Source organism: Pseudophryne corroboree, chromosome 6 (assembly GCF_028390025.1).
Source record: "Pseudophryne corroboree isolate aPseCor3 chromosome 6, aPseCor3.hap2, whole genome shotgun sequence".
Taxonomy (NCBI): Eukaryota; Metazoa; Chordata; class Amphibia; order Anura; family Myobatrachidae; genus Pseudophryne; species Pseudophryne corroboree.
This window is the reverse complement of record NC_086449.1, coordinates 16,687,593-16,708,655: the sequence shown is the minus strand read 5'-3', so window position 1 is coordinate 16,708,655 and position 21,063 is coordinate 16,687,593. Positions and strand designations below refer to the sequence as shown.

At 41.8% G+C, this 21,063-nt stretch overlaps 1 protein-coding gene across 1 annotated transcript; it reads left to right on the top strand.

The window, feature by feature from the left end:
- The first annotated feature begins 11,932 nt into the window (after nt 1-11,932).
- Nucleotides 11,933-12,859, top strand: LOC134934045 (olfactory receptor 11A1-like). Its single transcript, XM_063929562.1, has one exon. It carries the CDS (start codon nt 11,933-11,935, stop codon nt 12,857-12,859), a length of 927 nt encoding a protein of 308 aa, XP_063785632.1.
- Nucleotides 12,860-21,063: the final 8,204 nt, after the last annotated feature.

Sequence of the window (21,063 nt, the reverse complement as noted above, 5' to 3'; positions counted from 1 at the left end):
ACTTTAATTAATATGTTCCAATTAGGTTGGAGTGATATTACCACAATGGTGGCTATCGAACTCTCCTTATGAATATCCTTGATTGATTGTCTGGGTTCATCAAAATAGTTATTTTTTTGTCATTATTTACCAAAAATCAGAGGTATGTCCTGTTCTGTAATTATGATGCTCAGATGTCCTCTTTCTTTGTTTCTTGTTTTCCCTGTTCCCTTCATTCTCTTTGTGACTGTTTATTAATAATTATTGCTGTTATACCATGTCTTGCTCACTTGTTCTTATACTGTTCATTTTTTATTATTCGTATTTAATTATATTATTTTATATATTGTAATTCGTAATGGCTATATAAATGCTATGCACTGATTAGTTGTCCTATTATTTTAGACAAACCCCTGATGAAGTCTTGATATTAGTATTAGACGAAATGCATTGGGTTATTACTCTGTTTTCTGATGTAATCTCCAAATATTTAATAAGGAAGATTAAGGACACAAGCAGAAGTTTACCTGCACTCTTCCACAAAACATAGGAGATTTGCATCTTGTTGACTTTGTAATATGATGGACACTATGTATGCTTCTGTATCTTTTTTAATAAATTATTAAATGAAAAGTTTATTTTAACGATAGATCAAATCATACCGTGTAACTTTCTGAGGTTCTTTTCAATTTCTGGTGTTGACATAATCCTTGGGCACCCATTTACTCTATTTCTCACTCACTCTCTCTCTCTCTCTCTCTCTCTCTCTCTCTCTCTAGCTATAGCGATCTGCTTTTCATTTACAATTTTAGCTGCTCTTATTACCTTTTTACACCTTTTATTGCATTCCTTGTAATAATGGAATGCCTCCTCCCCTCCAACTGATTTAAATGCTTTGAAAGCACGACTCTTATTAGCCATTTCCTTTTTGACCTCCTTATTTAGCCACATTGGTTTGTGTTTAGTACTCCTGCGTTTATTGCCCATGGGAATTAATTTGTGAGTATTGCTATCAAGTAAACATATTATTGCATCCCACATTTCTGAAGTGTACTTACCCTGTAATAAGACTCCGCAGTCAATTTCGTTTAGTGCCTGTCTCAGCATATTGAAGTTAGCTTTTAAAAAGTTAAATATTTTAGTTGTTCCCTTATAGCTATGTTTCTTGGAACTGACGTTGAATGTGATAATATAGTGGTCACTGTTTCCCAAGGTCTCCCCAACTGTAATGTCTGATATAATGTCTACATTATTGGTAATAACTAGGTCCAGGATATTATTACCACTGGTTGGGTCCTCGACTAATTGAGACAAGTACTGATCTTTTAATGTGTTTAGAAACCTGCTGCTCCAAGCTTTTACACACAAATCGTTATTTCAATTTATATCAGGATAATTGAAATCCCCTATCACTAGGATGTCCCCCATTCCCATAGCTTTTTCAATTTGTTTTAAGAGATGTTCCTCGTCATGTACGCTAATAGCCGGTTGTTTATAGCATGTGCCAATGACCATTTTTTTTGCTTCAATGCTCCCACTTGTGATTACAACTCATAGTGATTCCACGTTATCTCCCATCCCCTCGTAAAAAATGTATTATGTTTGGTTTTAGAGATGGTTTTACATAGAGACATACCCCTCCTCCCCTCTTGGTAGCCCTATACCCTCTGAAAAGTGAATATCCCTCCAAATTTGCAACCCAGTATTGGGAGTCGTCCCACTATGTGTCCGTAATACCTATAATATTATAATGATTTTTTGATACAAGCAATTCTAATTACCCCATTTTACCTGATAGGCTTCTTGCATTGGCAAGCATACATTTTAGCTTAATATTTCCCTTTCCCGTTTGTTTTAATGGTATGTTATCCTTATTTACAAGTGCCTTTCTAGAAATACTCCTACTGACTGTTATTCTCTTCCCTCCTTAGCGCCCCCATACTCATTTCCGGCGACAGTGGGGTACAAAGGGTACACCTGTGCCGGGCCCCGAGGTTCAGAGGGGCCCAATGCCAGTCGCATGAATTCAACTATAGAGTGCTCCTTCTGGCGCAATACTAAGCACAAGCAATGTGCTGCCTCAGCGCAGCAGCAACCATCAAAGAAGTCGCGGTGGAGCCATTACTGGTGAATCTGCACCATGCCAGCCAGCCTGCCTTTCTTGTTCCAGTGCCTAACGGCTGCCACAGACAGAGGCCGGCTACACCTCCCGCTCACCACCGAGTTCCCGGCTGAAGCAGCCGGAGCACCCACTCCCTACCATAGAGACAAGTGGATGCAGCGGGACAGTCTACCAGCCACAGACATGGCGATAGTGCCATTGAGTCGCCCGCATCATCAATGACAGAACCACCACCTATGAGGAGCAAGAACAAGTGATCTGGGCAGGATTAACACACGGGTTGGACGGCAGCTCTGCAGAAAGCACCGTCATCTGCTGCAGTGCAGATGCCCCCGCCCCCCCACTCCTCAGAAACAGCAGCAGCATGCACAGCAGCTCTGCTGACACAAACGACATGAAGTTCACACTGACTCAGTGAAGATGATCAGTGTGGTAGGTATATTTTTAGTTTAAATGCCATTCAATTGGGCACTCTTCTCTTTCTCTCTCTCTCTCTCTCTCTCTCTCTCTACACCTCTCTCCCCCCTCTCTTTTCCTCTACACCTCTCTCCCCCTCTCTTTCCCTCTACACCTATCTCCCCCCTCTCTTTCCCTCTACACCTCTCTCCCCCCTCTTTCCCTCTACACCTCCCTCTCTTTCTACCCATCCCCTCCCTTTCCTCTCTTGCTCCCTCTTCCCCCTCGCTCCCCTCCCTTTCATCTCTCTCTCTCTCACTCCCCCCCCCCTACTCTCTTCCCTCCTTTTCTTCTCTCTCAGGACAGGATGTATTAAAATAAATTGAAGCTCCTCATCGCCTACCGCAGCGATGCTAATTGTATATGTACAAACATATGCGATTAACATCACAATGCAGTGACAGAGGCCCCCTGCGATACCAGTGAGAAGGTGTGCGGTGATCTCCGTCACCTCCCTGGGCTCTCCCTCTCCTCCCTGGCTGAGAAGCAGGCAGCAGGCTGCACCGGGCGCCTCCTCCCTGCAGCCGGAAGGACCTCCGGCTGATTTGCAAGGGGGAGGAGGAGTCTAGTTTCCGAGACCAGGGCTGCCTGGGTGGTAGTATGCCGGGGGGAGGGGGGTCGGTGTCAGCGGCATGGGGCGGCTGCAGGCGGTAAGAAGCCCATAGGCCCATCTTTTGATGGCGATACCCTCAGGGGCAAAAATGCCGTGGCCGTGGGTTAGTACATATGAAAATGCCGTAAAACCCCTGAAAAAAAACGGGGTTTTACTGCATTTTCCCTTTAGTTCTCCCTCCCGACTCTATCCCCTCACCTTCTCTCTCTTCCCTCCCTCTCTCTCACTCCCCTACCCCCTTTCTCCTTAAAATCCCCCCCCCCCCTTTCTCTCTCTCATCCTGTTAGGGTCTCCTGCTCTGTGCTGCCACGTCGTCATGGCAACCGGGAGACAAGTGCTAGCGGAGTAACCTGAGCTTAGTTGATACTCCGGTTCGGGTCTTTTGCTGTGCAGTGGTTACAGGCTCTGTGCACGGCAGGGGATCCGGTGCTGGTTTTTGTGCTCACAGTCTGTGAGGTCTGAGTGGGGCGTGGATAGCACCTGCTATATAAACCCTCTTCTCAGGTTAGGCAGATGCTGCTGAATCTTTGTTGGTTAGTCAGTTCCTGAAAACTAGCCAGTACTGTGTAAACTTTGTATTTGTTTGTTGCTTACTGCAAATAGGCCTTGGGATTTGGTATTACACTCTGCCAATCCAGACCTAGCAGTAAGACTGGAGTCAGTCGTTTAACCTGCTGGGGTTCTTTTGCTACTCTGTGAACCTAGCAAGTTTGCGGCTGTATTCTCAGACTTGCCTGCCAAAATCCTTTCTCACTGTGCAAGGTGTTCAGGTGTCAGTTTAGTGGCAGTAAGCTGAACCAGTGCACTGCAAGTGAAGACTAGGATTGTGGAGACTCTCCTTGTGTCTATTATTCCATCTCTGACCAAGGAGTTTACTGCCACACCCGTTGGTAACCCTTTAGGGTTTTGCTGTTGCCCTTAGCAACAGCATTTCGGGTTCTCTACGTATTAAATCACAACATCTCGCTTCTTTCCATCTGAGCATTCCTAATACTAGGGACACACCCAGTTTCTTAGCCTTTGGGCTTCTCTGTTCACTTTGTGTTTATTTTGTTACCCTATCATCTTCTGTGTATGTAATGTCATATTCCCCAGTCTGTCTGTGAGTTCATTTGTTTTGCATCCCTCTCCGTTCAGACACCAGTACATTCCTGCTGGCACTGGTGTACATAACACATCCTCTCTCTCATTCTCTCTCTCTCTCTTTATCTAGTAGGATGAGAAGGCTGCTGCTTCATACTCAGTGGTACAGCCCTGGGGATATGTTCAATAGAACGTCACAGTCTATACGCAATGGGACTTAATGCATGGCTGCAGCTCTGCTGTGAGCTATTCTGTTACTGAAGCTACCCCATGTAGTGAGCCCAAGACACAGGGTAATTCCATAGCTCTTGGGACTTTAACAAGGAGCTTTGAGTTAACATGCGTTAGCTGTGGGCTTACATCACGTGTAAATTGGCATGTAATTGAGCAGCTTCAGGCATTAAACCCTGGAGCTGCAGCCATGTTACACCCATGGTTAATTGAATCTGCCCCAAACTGTAAGTGAATGTCTCATGGCTCGTGAATTTGCACTTGTTATTTGTCCTACTCCTACCTGGTCTGTGATGGAATACTAACGTTTGGTACTTAGGTGTTACATGTATTGGCACACACAGGGGAAGTGCGTGTGGATGTGGGGGTCAAGGGTAGTGGGCTTGAGTAGGGGGCCCAAAAGAAATCCGTGTACCGGGCCCCAAAGTTTCTGTTGCTGGCCCTGATCATACTTAATACAGCCTATTATACTACAATTCCCATTTGACCTATTAGGTCTTTCTAAACCCCCCACCCTGATGAAGGTGTTCCCCCATATGCTATGGACATATTTTTCATAGAGCTCTTCCTGCCATAATGTGTAAAAGGGGCTCTACCTGGTGTAATGTGTGATACGGGCTCTTCCTGGAGTAGTTTGTAAAATGGAGCTCTGTCTGGCATAATATGTGACAGGGGATCTACCTGGGATAATGAGTAAAAGGGGACTCTACCTGTCATAATGTGTAAAAGGGGACTCTATCTGCCTTAATATGTAACAGGGAGCTCTGCCTGTCATAATGTGTAAAAGGCGGCTCTACCTGCTGTAATGTGTGATACGGACTCTTCCTGGAGTAGTTTGTAATATGGAGCTCTATCTGGCATAATATGGGATGGGGGCTCTACCTGGCATAATGTGTAAAAGGTGCTCTACCTGGTGTAATGTGTGTAAGTGGTGCTACTGTGCAGCATACTTTGAATAATGGAGACTACTGTGCAGTGTAATATGAATTGGTATTATTTTGTGGCCACGCCCCTTCCCCAAGAAGCCATGCCTTTATATTTTTAGCGTGGACTTAAGGAGCGCAATGACCCTGTTTTAAATAGTGGGGAGGCATTGATGTCTAGTTACGGCACTGGCTTTCACTCCTGGCGGCAGATTTAATGGTGGGGCTGCATTCAGATAAAACAAACAACATTTGGGCTAATCAGCTTTATATAGGAAAGGAGGGAGACTAGAAGAGAGGAAGATTCAAGTAATACCCAGCCAATAAACATGAATTTGGGGTGAAGCATATTAATGTATTGATAAAATTGCTGTTTCCTTTGGAAGAGGCAATAAACTCTGGTCAAGCTAGCAAACCCAATAAAGAGGTGTATTTGACCAGTTTATTTTAATTGCCTTCTTAGAGATGGCTGTGTTCCAATACCTCAGATTACTTACATATCAATAATGGATATCGATATACTGTAATAACTGAATATTTTACTGTCATTTGAAAGCTTTTTTATTTTACTAACAAATTGTTGCTCTACATATTAAATAATTGTTAAGGGATTCACAGGTGGTTGTTGTTCCTCTTTGACATTCATGAAATCATCCTCACATTTAATTCCACAAGGATATCTGTCTGCTATAAAATCATCACAGAAACTGGGAGCTAAATACTGTACAGCAGCCACAACATTAACAAACCAGAACACCACGACTGCTGAGAGGAGGAACCTGCCATTCCCTCAGATGTTTTTATTATTGACAAGAGTACGATTTATGGTAAAGACTAATTCGGATTAGAAAATAATATTTCTGGGATATTTTCTTCTTGAATGCCATTCTGAAATTGTGCTCTAAAACAGGCAGATTTTTCGTATTAACCACCTGGCTTTTTTCCAATCCAAATTATGTTATTTGTAGTATTAAGTATTAAGTATATTTCTTTAACAGCGATTGTTATCTTAGTGAACCTTCGGAGGTGATTTGTTGACAGAATTTGTTACATTTTCAAAGCTACTCTTATACATTTACAAAATGATATTAAGATAATTTGTAATCTGTTACTATTTATATATTCTGAACTTTGATAAATAATCATATAAAACAACAGCTTCTAAGTTATGAATGTGTGATCTGGTGATATCAGCTGACCAATGACAATTCAATTTGAAAAGAAAGAAGTCTGAGCTCTCACATTCCCCTTCTCTACTCACCACTATGCAACTTTGCCTCCTGACTACTCTTTATATTTTGATATTTTTTTACTATAATACTCTACAGAATCCTTTATAGATATTTACGTGTTATATTATTATTAATTAGAGATGAGCGGATTCAGTTTTACTCTGATTTACTCGGTTCTCAAAATGGCATTTTATTGGCTCACAGATGTCACATGTTTTGAATAGCCAATAAGATGCCATTTTGAGAACCGATTAAATCTGAGTAAAACCGAATCCGCTCATCTCTATTATTAATAGGGGAATTTAGTTAAAAAAAACAATTAGACATCTCATTTAATACCTCGTCTCAATGCCACCTTTTACATTAACTAGCTCACCCGCCATCATTTTCTAGGATTGAGGATATTTATGGACATTTCAGAACTTTGGAGTTTATAGGGAAAAAAAATATCTGTGACCATACAGATTACTTTTACTATCTTTGCACAGTCATTTCCCATTATGTTCTTATTTTTATAATTTGTGACTTCTCTTACAATCTCCATGTTTGTTGATTGCACAGTTTCATATTTTTAATTCAAGGATAATATTCATATTTAATATAGGTCTACATTTTTCTAAAACTTTTTTCTCTGTCTTAACTCTGTTACAATGGTGGGTCGCTGAAAGAAATATCTGGCACAATAGGTATGGATATTTTTCTCATGGCTCATTGGTAGATTATAGATGTCTCTTGTTTTAAACCCAGTATTGTCATTTCAGTATCAAATTCAAGTATTAATATATATATACATATATATATATATATATATATTATATATATATATATTGTCCATATTTTTTATCAATGGGGCAGATTCAATTAGCCACAACTTCCATTCTGTGACGTCCTGCATTTCTAATCTAAACATATCATATGTTAATTTTGCAAATAAAAAAAATTGTAGGAGTTCAAAACTTTAATGTGTGGACATCGCGCCAATATCGTGCATTGTGTAATGTGTAATCTATGTAATTTGCATGAAAGAGTGAATTAATCATTGTAAGCAAACAAAGTGTCCAATGACTGTAGATTGGATTAGCAACAGTGTACAGTAAGCAAAGCATAGGAGGCTATTGTAAGGTATCGCAGGGCTGAATTTTACATTTAAGATAGAATTAGAAAATGCTGTATAGCTAGAGGGTGTATTTCAGCAAATATTTTTTTTTTAAAGGATTTTGTGGTTACAGTTAGATGTACGGTATCTATTGTGATTTATAAGTGAGTTAGTAAACTCTTGCATTTCCCATCCGGAAGGTCAAAACATATAATAAGAACACATAGACATTCATGTTCCCCATCAATACACCCATCTCTCTGCTTTTTAGAAAATTACATGGACAATGAAGTGACATTATTAGCTATATATATATTATTGTTGAAACACCTTTAGATATATCACTAGACATCAGGACAGGTGCTCTGGAGGCTTATTGAGAGCCACAATCTCTCCCTTTGAAAGCCACATTAAATTAACATACAGTAGTTTTCTAAGTGAATAGCAAAAAGTCATGGCCGTTAGTTTTTGGCATGTTAAAAAGTTGTGCGACCTAGTTTCTATGGGTAATCTGCTGTCAGTGATATTAAAGTAAAACTCCCTATTACATTGAAAAATAAACTATTATGATAATGTCATTGTAAATGTAATACATATAATTTATATTTATTTTTTTATAGGATTTATTCACTACTGGCTTCATTTCTTCTACTTTTATCACATTTTATACTGTCAAGAAATTGTGCCATTGGAGAAACAGACCTCTTACAGTTTATTGTTCAAGGGTGGAGGGTAACACTGCACAGAGAGACGTATAACACTTATGAAGAAAAGGTCAGCATCTTATTGTGATATAATGATCTACTTCTGAATCTGTTGTGTGATGATTAGATCCTGATTCAGAGATGATATGTGATCCTGATGGTTTATGCAGAGGCGTCACCGGATGTGGTGAAACCCGTTGCGCACCCCTGATCTCTTGCTACGATCGTGGCAAAAAGGGGGCGTGGTCTTACACTTAGGGGGCATGGCTTCACGAGGATCCCAGAATCGTCACTCCAGGGGGCTTGCCCAGCATCTCCGGAGATGCTGGGCTTCCCCCAGAGACAGTCACCATGCGCTGTCGGCTCCTCTTCTATGACAGGAGCCGGATGCTGTAGGAGACTTTCTCACTGCAGCACCTAGCTCCTGTCACTGAGGAGGAGCTGACATTTGGTGTCACCCCCCTCCAGATGTCACACCTGGGTGCGGGCCGCACCCGCCTTGAGACGCCGCTGGGTTTTTGTAAATCTCGAATGGTGGGGCAGCTGTACATATGCAGGACCCGCTCTGTCCCCAAGCCACAGTTTGATTGGTAATTTGCCGGCATTTGATGTCGGGGGGGGGGGGGGGGGGGAGTGTGGAACTGGGCAGCATTTCCAGAAGTTGGGGGCATTTTGCCCCCAGTTTTCTGGCCCCAGCAGCATTGTAAAAAGCTCAGGTTCCACAAATGGCTGACATTGATGTAACTGATTCAGGGCCTAATTCAGTAAGAATAGCAAATTAAGCTGATAAGCAGAAATTGCTATCCTTTTCCTCCATGCTGGGGGCCGCCCATCGCAGGGCAAGGCCGCCAGCATGCTGCCAGCCGCCTCCCCCCTATGAACAAGCAGAAATTGCGATTGCTTCACAATTTCTGCTTGTTAGCAGAAACTAAAGTACCCTCCTGCCAGCGCCTGCAGGAGACTGGCCGCCATCTTACCCATCGCGGCGGCTGCATGTGACGTCACGCAGCCGCCACCATCATGCCCCCAACGTGCCCCTGTTCGACCGACTCCACCCACCAATCGCAATGCACCGCCCCCGCAATGCTCTGTCTCCTCCCTGAAAACAGAGCATTGCCCGCCCCTGCCCTGTGTGACTGCCTCTGCCTTATTGACAAGCAGAGGTGATTGCATTTTCTCGGCCCCCCGCAGAAAGTGTGGGCACATGCGCAGGGTGAGCGCTGTGCATGCGCCCGCTGCATTATCGTAAATATTCCGGTTGGATCATGATTTGCGATACAACCTGAAATAACCCTCAATATTGCACAGCTGCAGCTGGCTGAAGCTGGCAGGGGAATCTACTTATCAAGACTCCTCCTGCTGAATCAGCATAATATATACATCTGTATGACCTGTGTCCTTCCCTGAATCAGGGTCTTAAAGGCCATACACACTGGTTAATTACACTGAAAGATATGAATGATCTCATTCATTAATGAACAAGATATCTTTCATATCTTTCAGTGTGTAGGCACCTACGATGAATGATGTGCAGCCCCACGCTCGTTCATTGTTGGTCTTGGCTCGTTTATACATGCATGCCAATATGGACAATATCGTTCATATTAGCTAGCAGGGCTATAGGGCCGGGTGAAGCGGGGAGTGAAGAAACATCATCTCCCCCGCGCTGCCAGGTCGTTCGTCCATCAGTTGTATAGGTTATCGAGCACCTCAGCGGCCAATCAGGCGGTGTGTAGGGCCTTTATTCACACTTATAAACCTATACTATAATTTATCATATGGATGTATAAGTAATTAAATACCAAGTAGACTTTTAAAGTGAATGAGAGTTACAGCAAAGTAATCTATACTTTAAAGTCAAAAATGTAAGTATTTACTTTTTTTTTTTTTATAACCAAATTACTTTGATTTGTTTAACAGAAGTGTAGGCTATATTAACAAATGTAAGCATATAAATAACATTTTTATATTAGGAGGTGCACTAGTAACATACAGTATACAGTATATTTCTAGAATATATTTTACACTGTAATACAACTAAATTTGCTATATACAAGCAATCCATTCTCTTTTGCATGTGGCCCATACAACTTCTGACATTACTCAGACTTTTTTGCACAGAGCTCTTGAAAAAGCCTAGACATCCTTGAATTACTGTGAAAAGTAGGATACAATGGACTCTTGTGTTTTTGGGGGCACTCTTTTATTGAAATATATGGAATTAAAAATGTACTTTTATTCTAATCAATAAAATTGGATAATTAAGCCTATTACAGACAAAAGACCGACGTCAACAAGTAACATAGATATCAAGAGTATGTTTGAGCAATATTTACTTCGATTTGCAAACTAATTGGTTAAGTGAAAAGTTCTCATGTAAATTGTGTTACAAAACTGTATTATTAGGTATCATTAGGTATATTAGTTATCAATTAGTATTTGTAAGAGATTAATAATTTGTAGTATCAATACTGATAATACACCGTAGTACACAGTCACTTAGCTCAATATTCACTGGTTCCAATACCGTTTGAGCAATGTTTGCTTTAGGTTGCAAAATAAATTTTACTGTATAACCACATAAAGGATTGGGTAGCCTACAGGGTTATCAGCTACCGAATCCTCAGACATCTCCCAAAAAGTGACCCCCTTATGTCTTTCCACTGTACTACTTTGACTCTCAGGGGTGCACCTCCACCTTAGGCCTCTCTTATTAGGCTTTGTTCTACATTACTAACACAACAACTATTATTGTAGATCTTAATATCACTTGAACTTATACATTTACGTGATTGTATCTGCCTGCACTCATACCTTCCATATTCCCCCACCAACAATGATATCCTTGAATTACTAAAATCTAATATGCAAGATTTCTAGTATGGCAGAACTTCATAAACACTGGAAAATTACAATAGTTGATTCACTTGATTATCTGCATGACCAGGATCAATACTGTAGTTTAATTGTGAGGATCAAACTGTATGAAAAAAAAACTATTACATTATTTAAATCATCAGATAATTTCTGTCTAATATATGAGGCTAGGCAAATTGGCGTCCTCTGGAGTTGGGATAGTTCATGTTGGTGATTTGTTATTAATAATATACTGAAATATATATATGTAATATATGAAAATATGTATCAGTGGCCTTTAAATCCATCCTTTTCCAGAGAACATAAGTTTTATTCTATGTGGTGTTTGAAAGTTCTACTCATGTTTCCTTGTGTTTTCCCCTAGTGCTGTCTTCTTTTCACAGACCCAAAACATTTGCATGGGGTGTAGATGTGTGGTATTTGTCCTCTGACAAAATTGACCTATAGAATGGGCTCATGACCCAAAATATATGTTGTAATATTATGGTGGAGACATAGTCCTTGATATATGGTCATAGTTAATTGATCGGTTGATAGATAATAAACTAGTTTAACCAAGTTAACGTTCTTGCAGGGAACAAGTTGTGCTCAGTGACATATACTCTACCCTCTCAGAATGTGTGAGGACAACCAGACTGAAGTCACAGTGTTTATACTTCTTGGATTTAAAGGTCTATATTCATACAAGATTCTATTCTTCATCCTGTTCCTCTTCTCCTATTATGTGGTGCTCAATGGAAACCTAATCATCGTTGTTTTGGTGTCGATAAGTGAACGCCTCAAAATTCCAATGTTCATCTTCCTTAGACAACTAGCAGTCGCTGATATCCTAATAACCACAATCATTATACCAATGATGTTGGATATCATATTAAGGGATACAAAAGAAGTGTCTGTCACCGGTTGCCTCATACAGACTTACTTTTTTGATATTTTTGGATTTGTGCAGTGTATTATTATTGCTATAATGTCCTATGATAGATATTTGGCCATTTGCAATCCGATGCGTTACAATGCCATTATGTCACCCGATGTTTGCAGGAAAATGATTGCTGCTTCTTGGTTATTGGTCTTTATTATATCAGGTGAAATAATCTTGGTTTGCCAGTTGCAATTCTGTGGTCTAAACTACATTGACCATTTCTTCTGTGATTTTGGCCCACTTGTAGAATTATCCACCTCAGATACTTCATTGTTGTTGCTGGTTGATTTTATCTTGTGTGTTGTTTTTATGTTTATTCCTTTTTCAGTAATTATCATAACCTATTTGATCATTTTCTACGCCATACTAAAGATTTCTCTTAATAGAGGAAGGAAAAAAGCCTTCTCCACATGCAGCTCCCACCTCGCTACTGTATGCTTATATTATGGGACCCTGATGACAGTTTATATGGGGTCATCAGACGACAGCTCACATATCAAAAATAAGTTCTGCTCACTGTTATATTTAGTGGTGACTCCCATGATAAATCCCATTATCTACAGCCTCAGAAACCGTGAGATTAGACAGACTTTGCAAAAAGTTTTAAATATTCGAACATAATTAAACAATATAAATTAAAAAAAAAAAGAAAACACAAAATGTCAATAGTTATTAAATATTCTACATGTACTAATGTTTACATTTTTTTTAAAGAGAGTTATTATCAAAAAAAGTTTGACACAGTTGTATTATAAGTAAGACATTGCATGGAATGTGATTTGTACATTATGTTTTGATCTGTTAAGGTTTAAAAAAACCTTCTTTTCCCTTCTATTTCCCCCTTACATGAGCAATCAAAACACACGTCCACCCCAAACCAAATGAAACTGTTGTTTACCTCCTGAAGCACACTATAAACTGTAAGGGAAACGTAAAAGAACCTACACCTGTAAGAACATATGGGGTCATTCGCTAAAGTCTTTGTGCTTACAGGCCATCAGGCTTTCTGCAACAGCTTTCAATGACTCGTTAAAGTTAAAGAAAATATTTTTTGGGCATTCAAAATATTTTATAATCCATATGTCTTTATTATATGTTTGTGGAAATTATATTATAAATAAGTAGCTTATTAAATGGGTATGGAACCCCCTAAAATTATTAGGAATCACTTCAGGAAGTGGAAAGCAAACAATACACACAGGGCATTATTTGATTGGCTAACATCCCATAATTGTATCACTCTGCCCACTTGAAAGCTTTTGCTGGAAAGTATCCTGTTGCTTTGCAATAAAAAATCTGTACCAAAATTGTGCTCAGTAAGGAGTTAACTTTATAAATACTTTGATCTGCTGTAGAGATGATGATGATTTTGATGATGATGATGATGATGATGATGATCATCATCATCATCATCCATGTAGTCATCCAGCGATATACAATTACCTGAAGTCATTTACCGTGGGTAACTGCATCGCTGGGCGCTATCCTATTGTCCCCCAAAAATTCAGTGTTTTGCTCCCCATCAATTTTTGCCTAGAATTGTATGGCCCCCATCATTAGGTGTTTTTTCTAGTTTAAAAAGAAAATGTGAATAAGTTATAAAAAAGTGCCTCCAAAATAATTGCAAGCACAAATACTTATATCCTATTTATTCTAATGCAAGGGGAAAAAAAGTGTAGAATACCCCAGGATATGCCAGGCTGGCTGGTCACACTTAGGAGGGGGGCCTGTGCCACATTATGACTCTGTTATAATGGGAATCAGTCTCATCCTGGTCAGCAAACATAGAGTATGTAAGACTCCTGGGACCAGAGGTATAGCTAGACACCATGGTGTCCGGAGCAGGGGCATGTTTTTGCGCCTCTCTCTCCTCTACTGAATTGAAGGCCTAAACAACATGTGGTGGCATGTTACATTTGCATTGAAACAATATTTAACAATCCTAAATTGGTGACAGGGCCAGTTCTAGACCTTGTGGAGCACAGGGCAAACATTTCCTTTAACTTCCCTCCCATGTTTAAAATAGGGTCAGTGTGTGCCGAAAGCTTGCAACAACAATATAGGGGCACAGCAGCAGTGTCCGTTATTCACATTACACCACAAAGTAGTACCCCTTATACACTTTACGCCACACAATAGAACCCGTTAAACATGTTACACAAACAGTAAAGCCCCTTATACACGTTATACTATGGTTGAGCCCCTTATTATTATTATTATTATTATTATTATTATTATAATTATCCTTTATTTATATGGCGCCACAAGGGTTCCGCAGTGCCCAATTACAGAGTACATAAATAATCAAACAGGAAAACAGCAACTTACAGTTGATGACAGTATAGGACAAGTACAGGGTAAATAAACATAGTTACATCAGCAAATGACACTGGAATAAGTGTCAGGTGGCAGAAGACTGCTGGATGTGGTGCAGTTGAAGATTATTAAAGTAAGAAAGGATAAGCACATGAGGGAAGAGGGCCCTGCTCGTGAGAGCTTACATTCTAAAGGGGAGGGGTAGACAGACAGGGGTGACACAGATGGGGTACATAGAGAGAGTAGAACAGAGGGTTAGGATGAGATTTGGCTGGGTTTGGTGAAGAAGTGGGTCTTGAGTCCGTTTGAAGTTTTGTAGAGAGGTGGAGAGTCTGAGGGGGAGCGGTAGGGAATTCCAGAGAAGTGGTGCAGCAAGTGAAAAATGGAGGTAGGAGTGGGAGGAAGTAATCAGTAGGCAGGAGAGTCGGCGTGCATTTGCAGAGTGAAGAGGACGGGTGGGAGTGTAAAGCGAGATAAGATCAGAGATGTAGATGGGAGAGGAGTGGGTGAGGGCTTTGTAAGCGAGTGTGAGAAGCTTGAATTGGATTGTGAAAGGGAAGGGGAGCCAGTGAAGGACTAGTAAGAGAGGAGAGGTGGACGTAGTGCGTTTGGTGAGGAAGATGAGCCGGGCAGCAGCATTGAGGATAGATTGGAGTGGAGAGAGGTATTTGTCAGGAATTCCAGTCAGGAGCAGATTACAGTAGTCCAGTCTGGAGATGACCAGTGAGTAGATAAGAGTCTTAGTAGCATCCTGGGTCAGAAAGGGTCTGATCCTGGAAATATGTTTTAGATTAAATTGGCAGGTTTGTGAGATGTGCTGAATGTGTGGTTTGAAGGAGAGGGAGGAGTCAAGGATTACTCCAAGACACACATTACACCAATGTAGAGCAGCTATGGAAGTAACTTTATTTAACTATTTACTCGTTTAATAAAAATAAATTAAAAACACTAAATATGCCTCGACTGAACTGACCTCACAACCCAGAAAGAGGTGCTGCAGCAGCTAGGGCAGAGAGAGCTGCTGCAGCATCTAAAGGCTGAAGTGGAGACATGTGCTGCTGCTTCCAGGAAAGAGAGAGGTGCTGCAGCAGCTAAGGCAGAGAGAGCTGCTGCAGCATCTAAAGTAGAGACGTGTTGCAGCTTCCAGGAAAAAGAGAGGTGCTGCAGCAGCAGAGGCAGAGAGTGGTGCTGCAGGACAGAAGTAACCGCGCTGCACAGCTACAAGCAGTGAGCCACATAAAGAGGGCGGGCAGAGCTTGGGCATGTGCTGGCTGTCAGTGTCTCCTGCTTTCGACTCTGGTCTGCCCTTTTCCCGACCTAGTCCCTGAGTCCTCTGCTTCTCCTCCTCCTGTTCCATGGCTGCCTGTACAGCGGTCCACGGCACAGCAGGGGAGATGGAGAAAGCAGAGTGCCCTGTAGCTTTTTCGGCTCCCGGAGCTCGTGCTCCACCGGGGCCACCCTTGCTACACCTCTGCCTGGGACAATACGGCCTCTTCCTGAATAGCATCAATTTAATGTACTGTAGAGTGTGTGCAATTTAAAGTATGTGCATCACTATCAAAAATCGAGTCCACATATATTATGCCCAAGGTCAGTGACCGCATCTTGTACTTTCAAAGGTGCAGTATTTATATGATGTAATTCATTGTTTAGAAAGTTAAATACTGTAACACAAAATCATCATCCATTTTACTTTTTACATTGATGCACACATTTTACATTTTCTTGAAGATACAGTGGTCTGGCTGATAGGGCCGTTGGAACAACAGTATTTCAGAAAAATACTGAACTTAATACTTTTTATTACTCAACAAACCAACATCCAAAACATTTGAAGGTTTTAATACCCATTTTATTATTGATGGGAATTGTAATAAATCACCACTTTTATTCTGTCAGTCAGTAAATATACTCTGAGACTCAGTATTATATTAAAATATAGAAACACAGTTGATTGATGCATAAAAGTAAATGTTAACCAAAGGCAGCATGCAATTTAGGAATGATAAGCAGTATAATAATCAATACTCAGCTTAGTTGTTAAAGTCTTTGAATATGTCCTCAAATCTTCATTCATCTGAGGGAGATAGATCACCACTACTTTGATGTTAAGAATTGATGGTGAGTTATGGCAGAAATACTCTACCTAACAGTGCCTGATTCATGTTTTACACGCAAGGGCCAATGTTCACGCAACTGAGCAACTATCTGCAGACTGCGCATGTGACGCGATCACACTGCACACGTTTCAAGGTGCCTTTGCAATTGCGCTCACAGTGAGGATTTCATTGCAGAGTGATTGACAGGATGTGACTATTTGGGGGTGGTAACGGAGTGGCAGTAAAAACGCAGACATTTCACAGCAATTTTTAAGAGTTGTATCAGCTGTCAGCTGTGATCCTATATGTAGAGTAACATGGTGCTGCATTGCTACTGCTGTTCAAGTCTGTGTAACCACAGTGCTAACCTATCAGTCGGAGTTCATCATTATTGTGAATAGGCTGCGTATGTGTATGCAGTTGCAAATACATTTTCTATGGCTTCAATTGGTGTCTATTCCAGGGCCTAAACTAGGATTTTTGGCACCCGGGGCAAGGAAGCCATTCGGCCATTCCCCCTCCCCCCCCCCCCCCCCCCCCACTCACACACACACATTTTTGTAATGCTGGTAGGCACCGCTCTCTTCCCGCCCCTGCTAATCATGCTGCGTCGGTCGTGTACTGTAAACGCGATCACAGGACTCATTCCGCACAGGCGCAGATCAGCCACTATCGGATCCTTATGTAATCCATCAGGTCTGTGTAAAATCCAAATCAGGGCCTGTGTGCGGCAGTAGTATATACACAGCTGTGACTGACACTATTTAAAAATGGTGAACATTGACTCATTACCATTTGATGGCGAAAACCATCGGAAAGTTGCCATCAAGTGGTAAAACTACTACCAACAAAACAAAAACATTGATGGTGTGAGCCATCGTCATTCGATGTCCATCCCTAGCTACAGTACCTAGCAACTGCACTAATGCAAGTCACACTCACAGAAACTCAACAACTGTAGAGGTACAAACAAGAAACAGCAACACATATTAGAAGCACATTATTACAGTGTGACCGGTCTCACTTGAGGCTAGGAGGCATATTTCATACAGGTCGATTGAAAATCGATTTCAGATCATTTAAAAACCGGTCTCAATCGATGTTGGGCTTCAAAAGGGATGTTGGGCTTCCAGGGGTAAAACACGCATTTACTAACAATTAAAACATATAAACAATAAATGTATGTTTAAACACTGTAGACCCAACATCGATTCAAATCGATCTAAAATCGATAAAACATTTTTTTACTTTTAAATGGCCCTCATTCCGAGTTGTTCGCTCGCAAGGCGATTTTAGCAGAGTTGCTCACGCTAAGCCGCCGCCTACTGGGAGTGTATCTTAGCATCTTAAAATTGCGAACGATGTATTCGCAATATTGCAATTAGCACACCTCTTAGCAGTTTCAGAGTAGCTTCAGACTTACTCGGCATCTGCGATCAGTTCAGTGCTTGTCGTTCCTGGTTTGACGTCACAAACACACCCAGCGTTCGCCCAGACACTCCCCCGTTTCTCCGGCCACTCCTGCGTTTTTTCCGGAAACGGTAGCGTTTTTTTCAACATGCCCATAAAACGGCCAGTTTCCGCCCAGTAACACCCATTTCCTGTCAATCACATTACGATCACCAGAACGATGAAAAAGCCATGAGCAAAAATACTATCTTCATAGCAAATTTACTTGGTGCAGTCGCAGTGCGGACATTGCGCATGCGCACTAAGCGGAAAATCGCTGAGATGCGATGAAATTTACCGAGCGAACGACTCGGAATGAGGGCCAATATACCCCCAGCAGTCATTACACGCATCAGCTACGTGTCAGCAGTGTACAATATGTGACCGGGATAGTACTTGATGCTGCTGCCACTGAGAGAGAGTGAAGTGGACCGGGGGTACGTAGTGTGAGCAGAGCGGGAGCTGACGGGGATGCTGCCTGATGCCGCTGCCACTGAGAGAGAGTGAAGCAGGCACCATCCCCGTCAGCTCCCGCTCTGCTCACAATATGTACTCCCGGTCCACTTCACTCTCTCTCAGTGGCAGCGGCATCAGGCACTATACCGGTCAGCTCCCGCTCTGCTCACACCACGTCCCCCCATCCACGCACGCAGAACACTATGGTCAGATTAGCCGTCTCCCTTCCGCACAAGGCAGGCTGTGAGGGGGAGGTGGGAGCGTTAACTTGCAAGTCGGCTGGTGGACGCAGCTACCGGTGCCCAGTGCCAGGCAGTGTTCTCGGCGCCCCCTCAACTCCGGCGCCCGGGGCACGTGACCCCTTAGCTCCCCCCTAGTTACGGCCCTGCCTATTCTCTTTCTGGGTTGCAGCTTCACTCTACCATTAGGCATCTCTATCATTAGGCAGCTTTAGGCTACATCATAGAAACATAGAAACATAGAATTTGATGGCAGATAAGAACCACTTTGCCCATCTAGTCTTCCCCTTTTTTATCCTTTAGGTAATCTCAACCCTTTTTAAACCTTAAATCTTTGTAAGGATATTCATATGCCTATTCCAAGCATGTTTAAATTGCTGTACAGTCTTAGCCTCTAGCACCTCTGATGGGAGGCTATTCCACTTGTCCACTACCTTTCCTGTGAAGTAAGTTTTCCTTAATTTTCCCCTGAACCTGCCTCCCTCCAGTCTCAGTGTATGTCCTCGAGTTCTAATACTCCTCTTCCTTTGAATAATGTTTCCCTCCTGAACTATGTTAAAACCCTTGGTATATTTGAAAGTTTCTATCATGTCCCCCCTTTCCCTTCTAGGGGCATCCTAGCGGCACCAGGATATGGGGCGGGGCAGCCCTAAGTCTGCTTATAACAAAATTGAGGGTAACTCTGAGTAAACTTAATGCAGACTGCTGCTGGTGAACGTCTAAAATGCTACCTCCACACTTTCACCTGAGGCTGGAAAGTGGGTACTGGAAGGGAGTTGGGGGAGGGGGGTATAGGTTGAAGTTTTGCCTAGGGTGTGAAGAAACTTTGCATCAGCACTGCCAAGCACAGATACAGTATGAATGAGTCTGTCTTTGCAGAATCCCAAAAAAACACAGGGAAGACTTTCTTCATATACTGTATTTTTTTTTGCTTATAGGCAATTCACCCAGATTATATTCTAACTGGTATTTGGACCATAATGCTCAGTGTCCCCTCTCTATGTTACAGAGAATACCATGACTCATTGTCTTATCTTCAAGTACTGTTTGCCGTACAGTTACAAAAGCAAGATCTGTATACGTAGGGCCTAATTCAGGTAGGATCGCAAATCGCGATCCAACCACAGTTTTTCCAGTCCATTGTGGGGGCAGCTCAGGGTAAACAGTGGTGTGGTGGTGTAAACAGGGGCATGTCGTCTGCGTTTCCGTGGTGGCTGCGTGTCATCACACAGCCGCTCCATACTAAAATATGGCGGCGGGTATCCTGACAGGCTGTGCCTGCAGTAGACAATCATAATGTCAGCGATCACGCTGAAATTTCAGCGTGATCGCAGTGGGTTGGCAATAGGCTACATGCTGGGTGGCCTTGACCTGCGATGGGTGGCCCCCAGCATGCAATTGAAAGGATTGTACATTCTGCTAAAAAGTAGAATTTGCAATCCATACTAAATAAAGTCCATACTCCTCAAATATGTGAAAAACTCCTTCTCAGAGCCTCAGTTAAACTGCAAAGCATGAAGGAATCCTTTTAACACTAAGGTATCATCCTTAGTGGCACACCCAGGGGGGTTTCCGAGCACCCAGAAACCCCCCTTCACCAAAAAAAAAATATATATATATATTTTTTTTTGCTGCATGAGTATTATTAATGGCTGTCTAGCATCCTCTGCAGCCTGCTGTCTTCCTGGTGGCTCTTGTAAGTGCTTAATAAAAGTTTACTTAATTTTAATTATACTACATATAAATCCATGTGCATACATATATACACATGTATATACATACATATAAACACATACATATATGATATATATATATATATATATATATATACATGTGTTTCTCCAACTCCGGCACTCCGCTGACATACAGCACATGCTGCACCCGGTGCCTTCCTCATGTAAGCCTGCACGGCTCCACGTAATATATCCCTCCAATGGCGGCACTCAAAGGTTCAAGTAAAAATGACACAAGTCGGCTGTTTTAAGGCAACGTTTCAGCACCGTTCAGCGCTTTTATCAAGCCAATTACAAAAGTGATTTACACATACCGGTATTTAAGTGTTCCCACCACCATGCAAATAAGCTAAGCCCACTTCCGTATCCAGGTTACCCTACAGACCGACTCAGGTTGCAGGGCTGTTACCATAGTAACCTAACAAATCACCACAGCTGTGTAATGAATGATTACATATAGATATACATACATATGATTAAAAAGACAAACAATGGTTAAAAACAACAAGCTGTATATTAGAGATGAGCGGGTT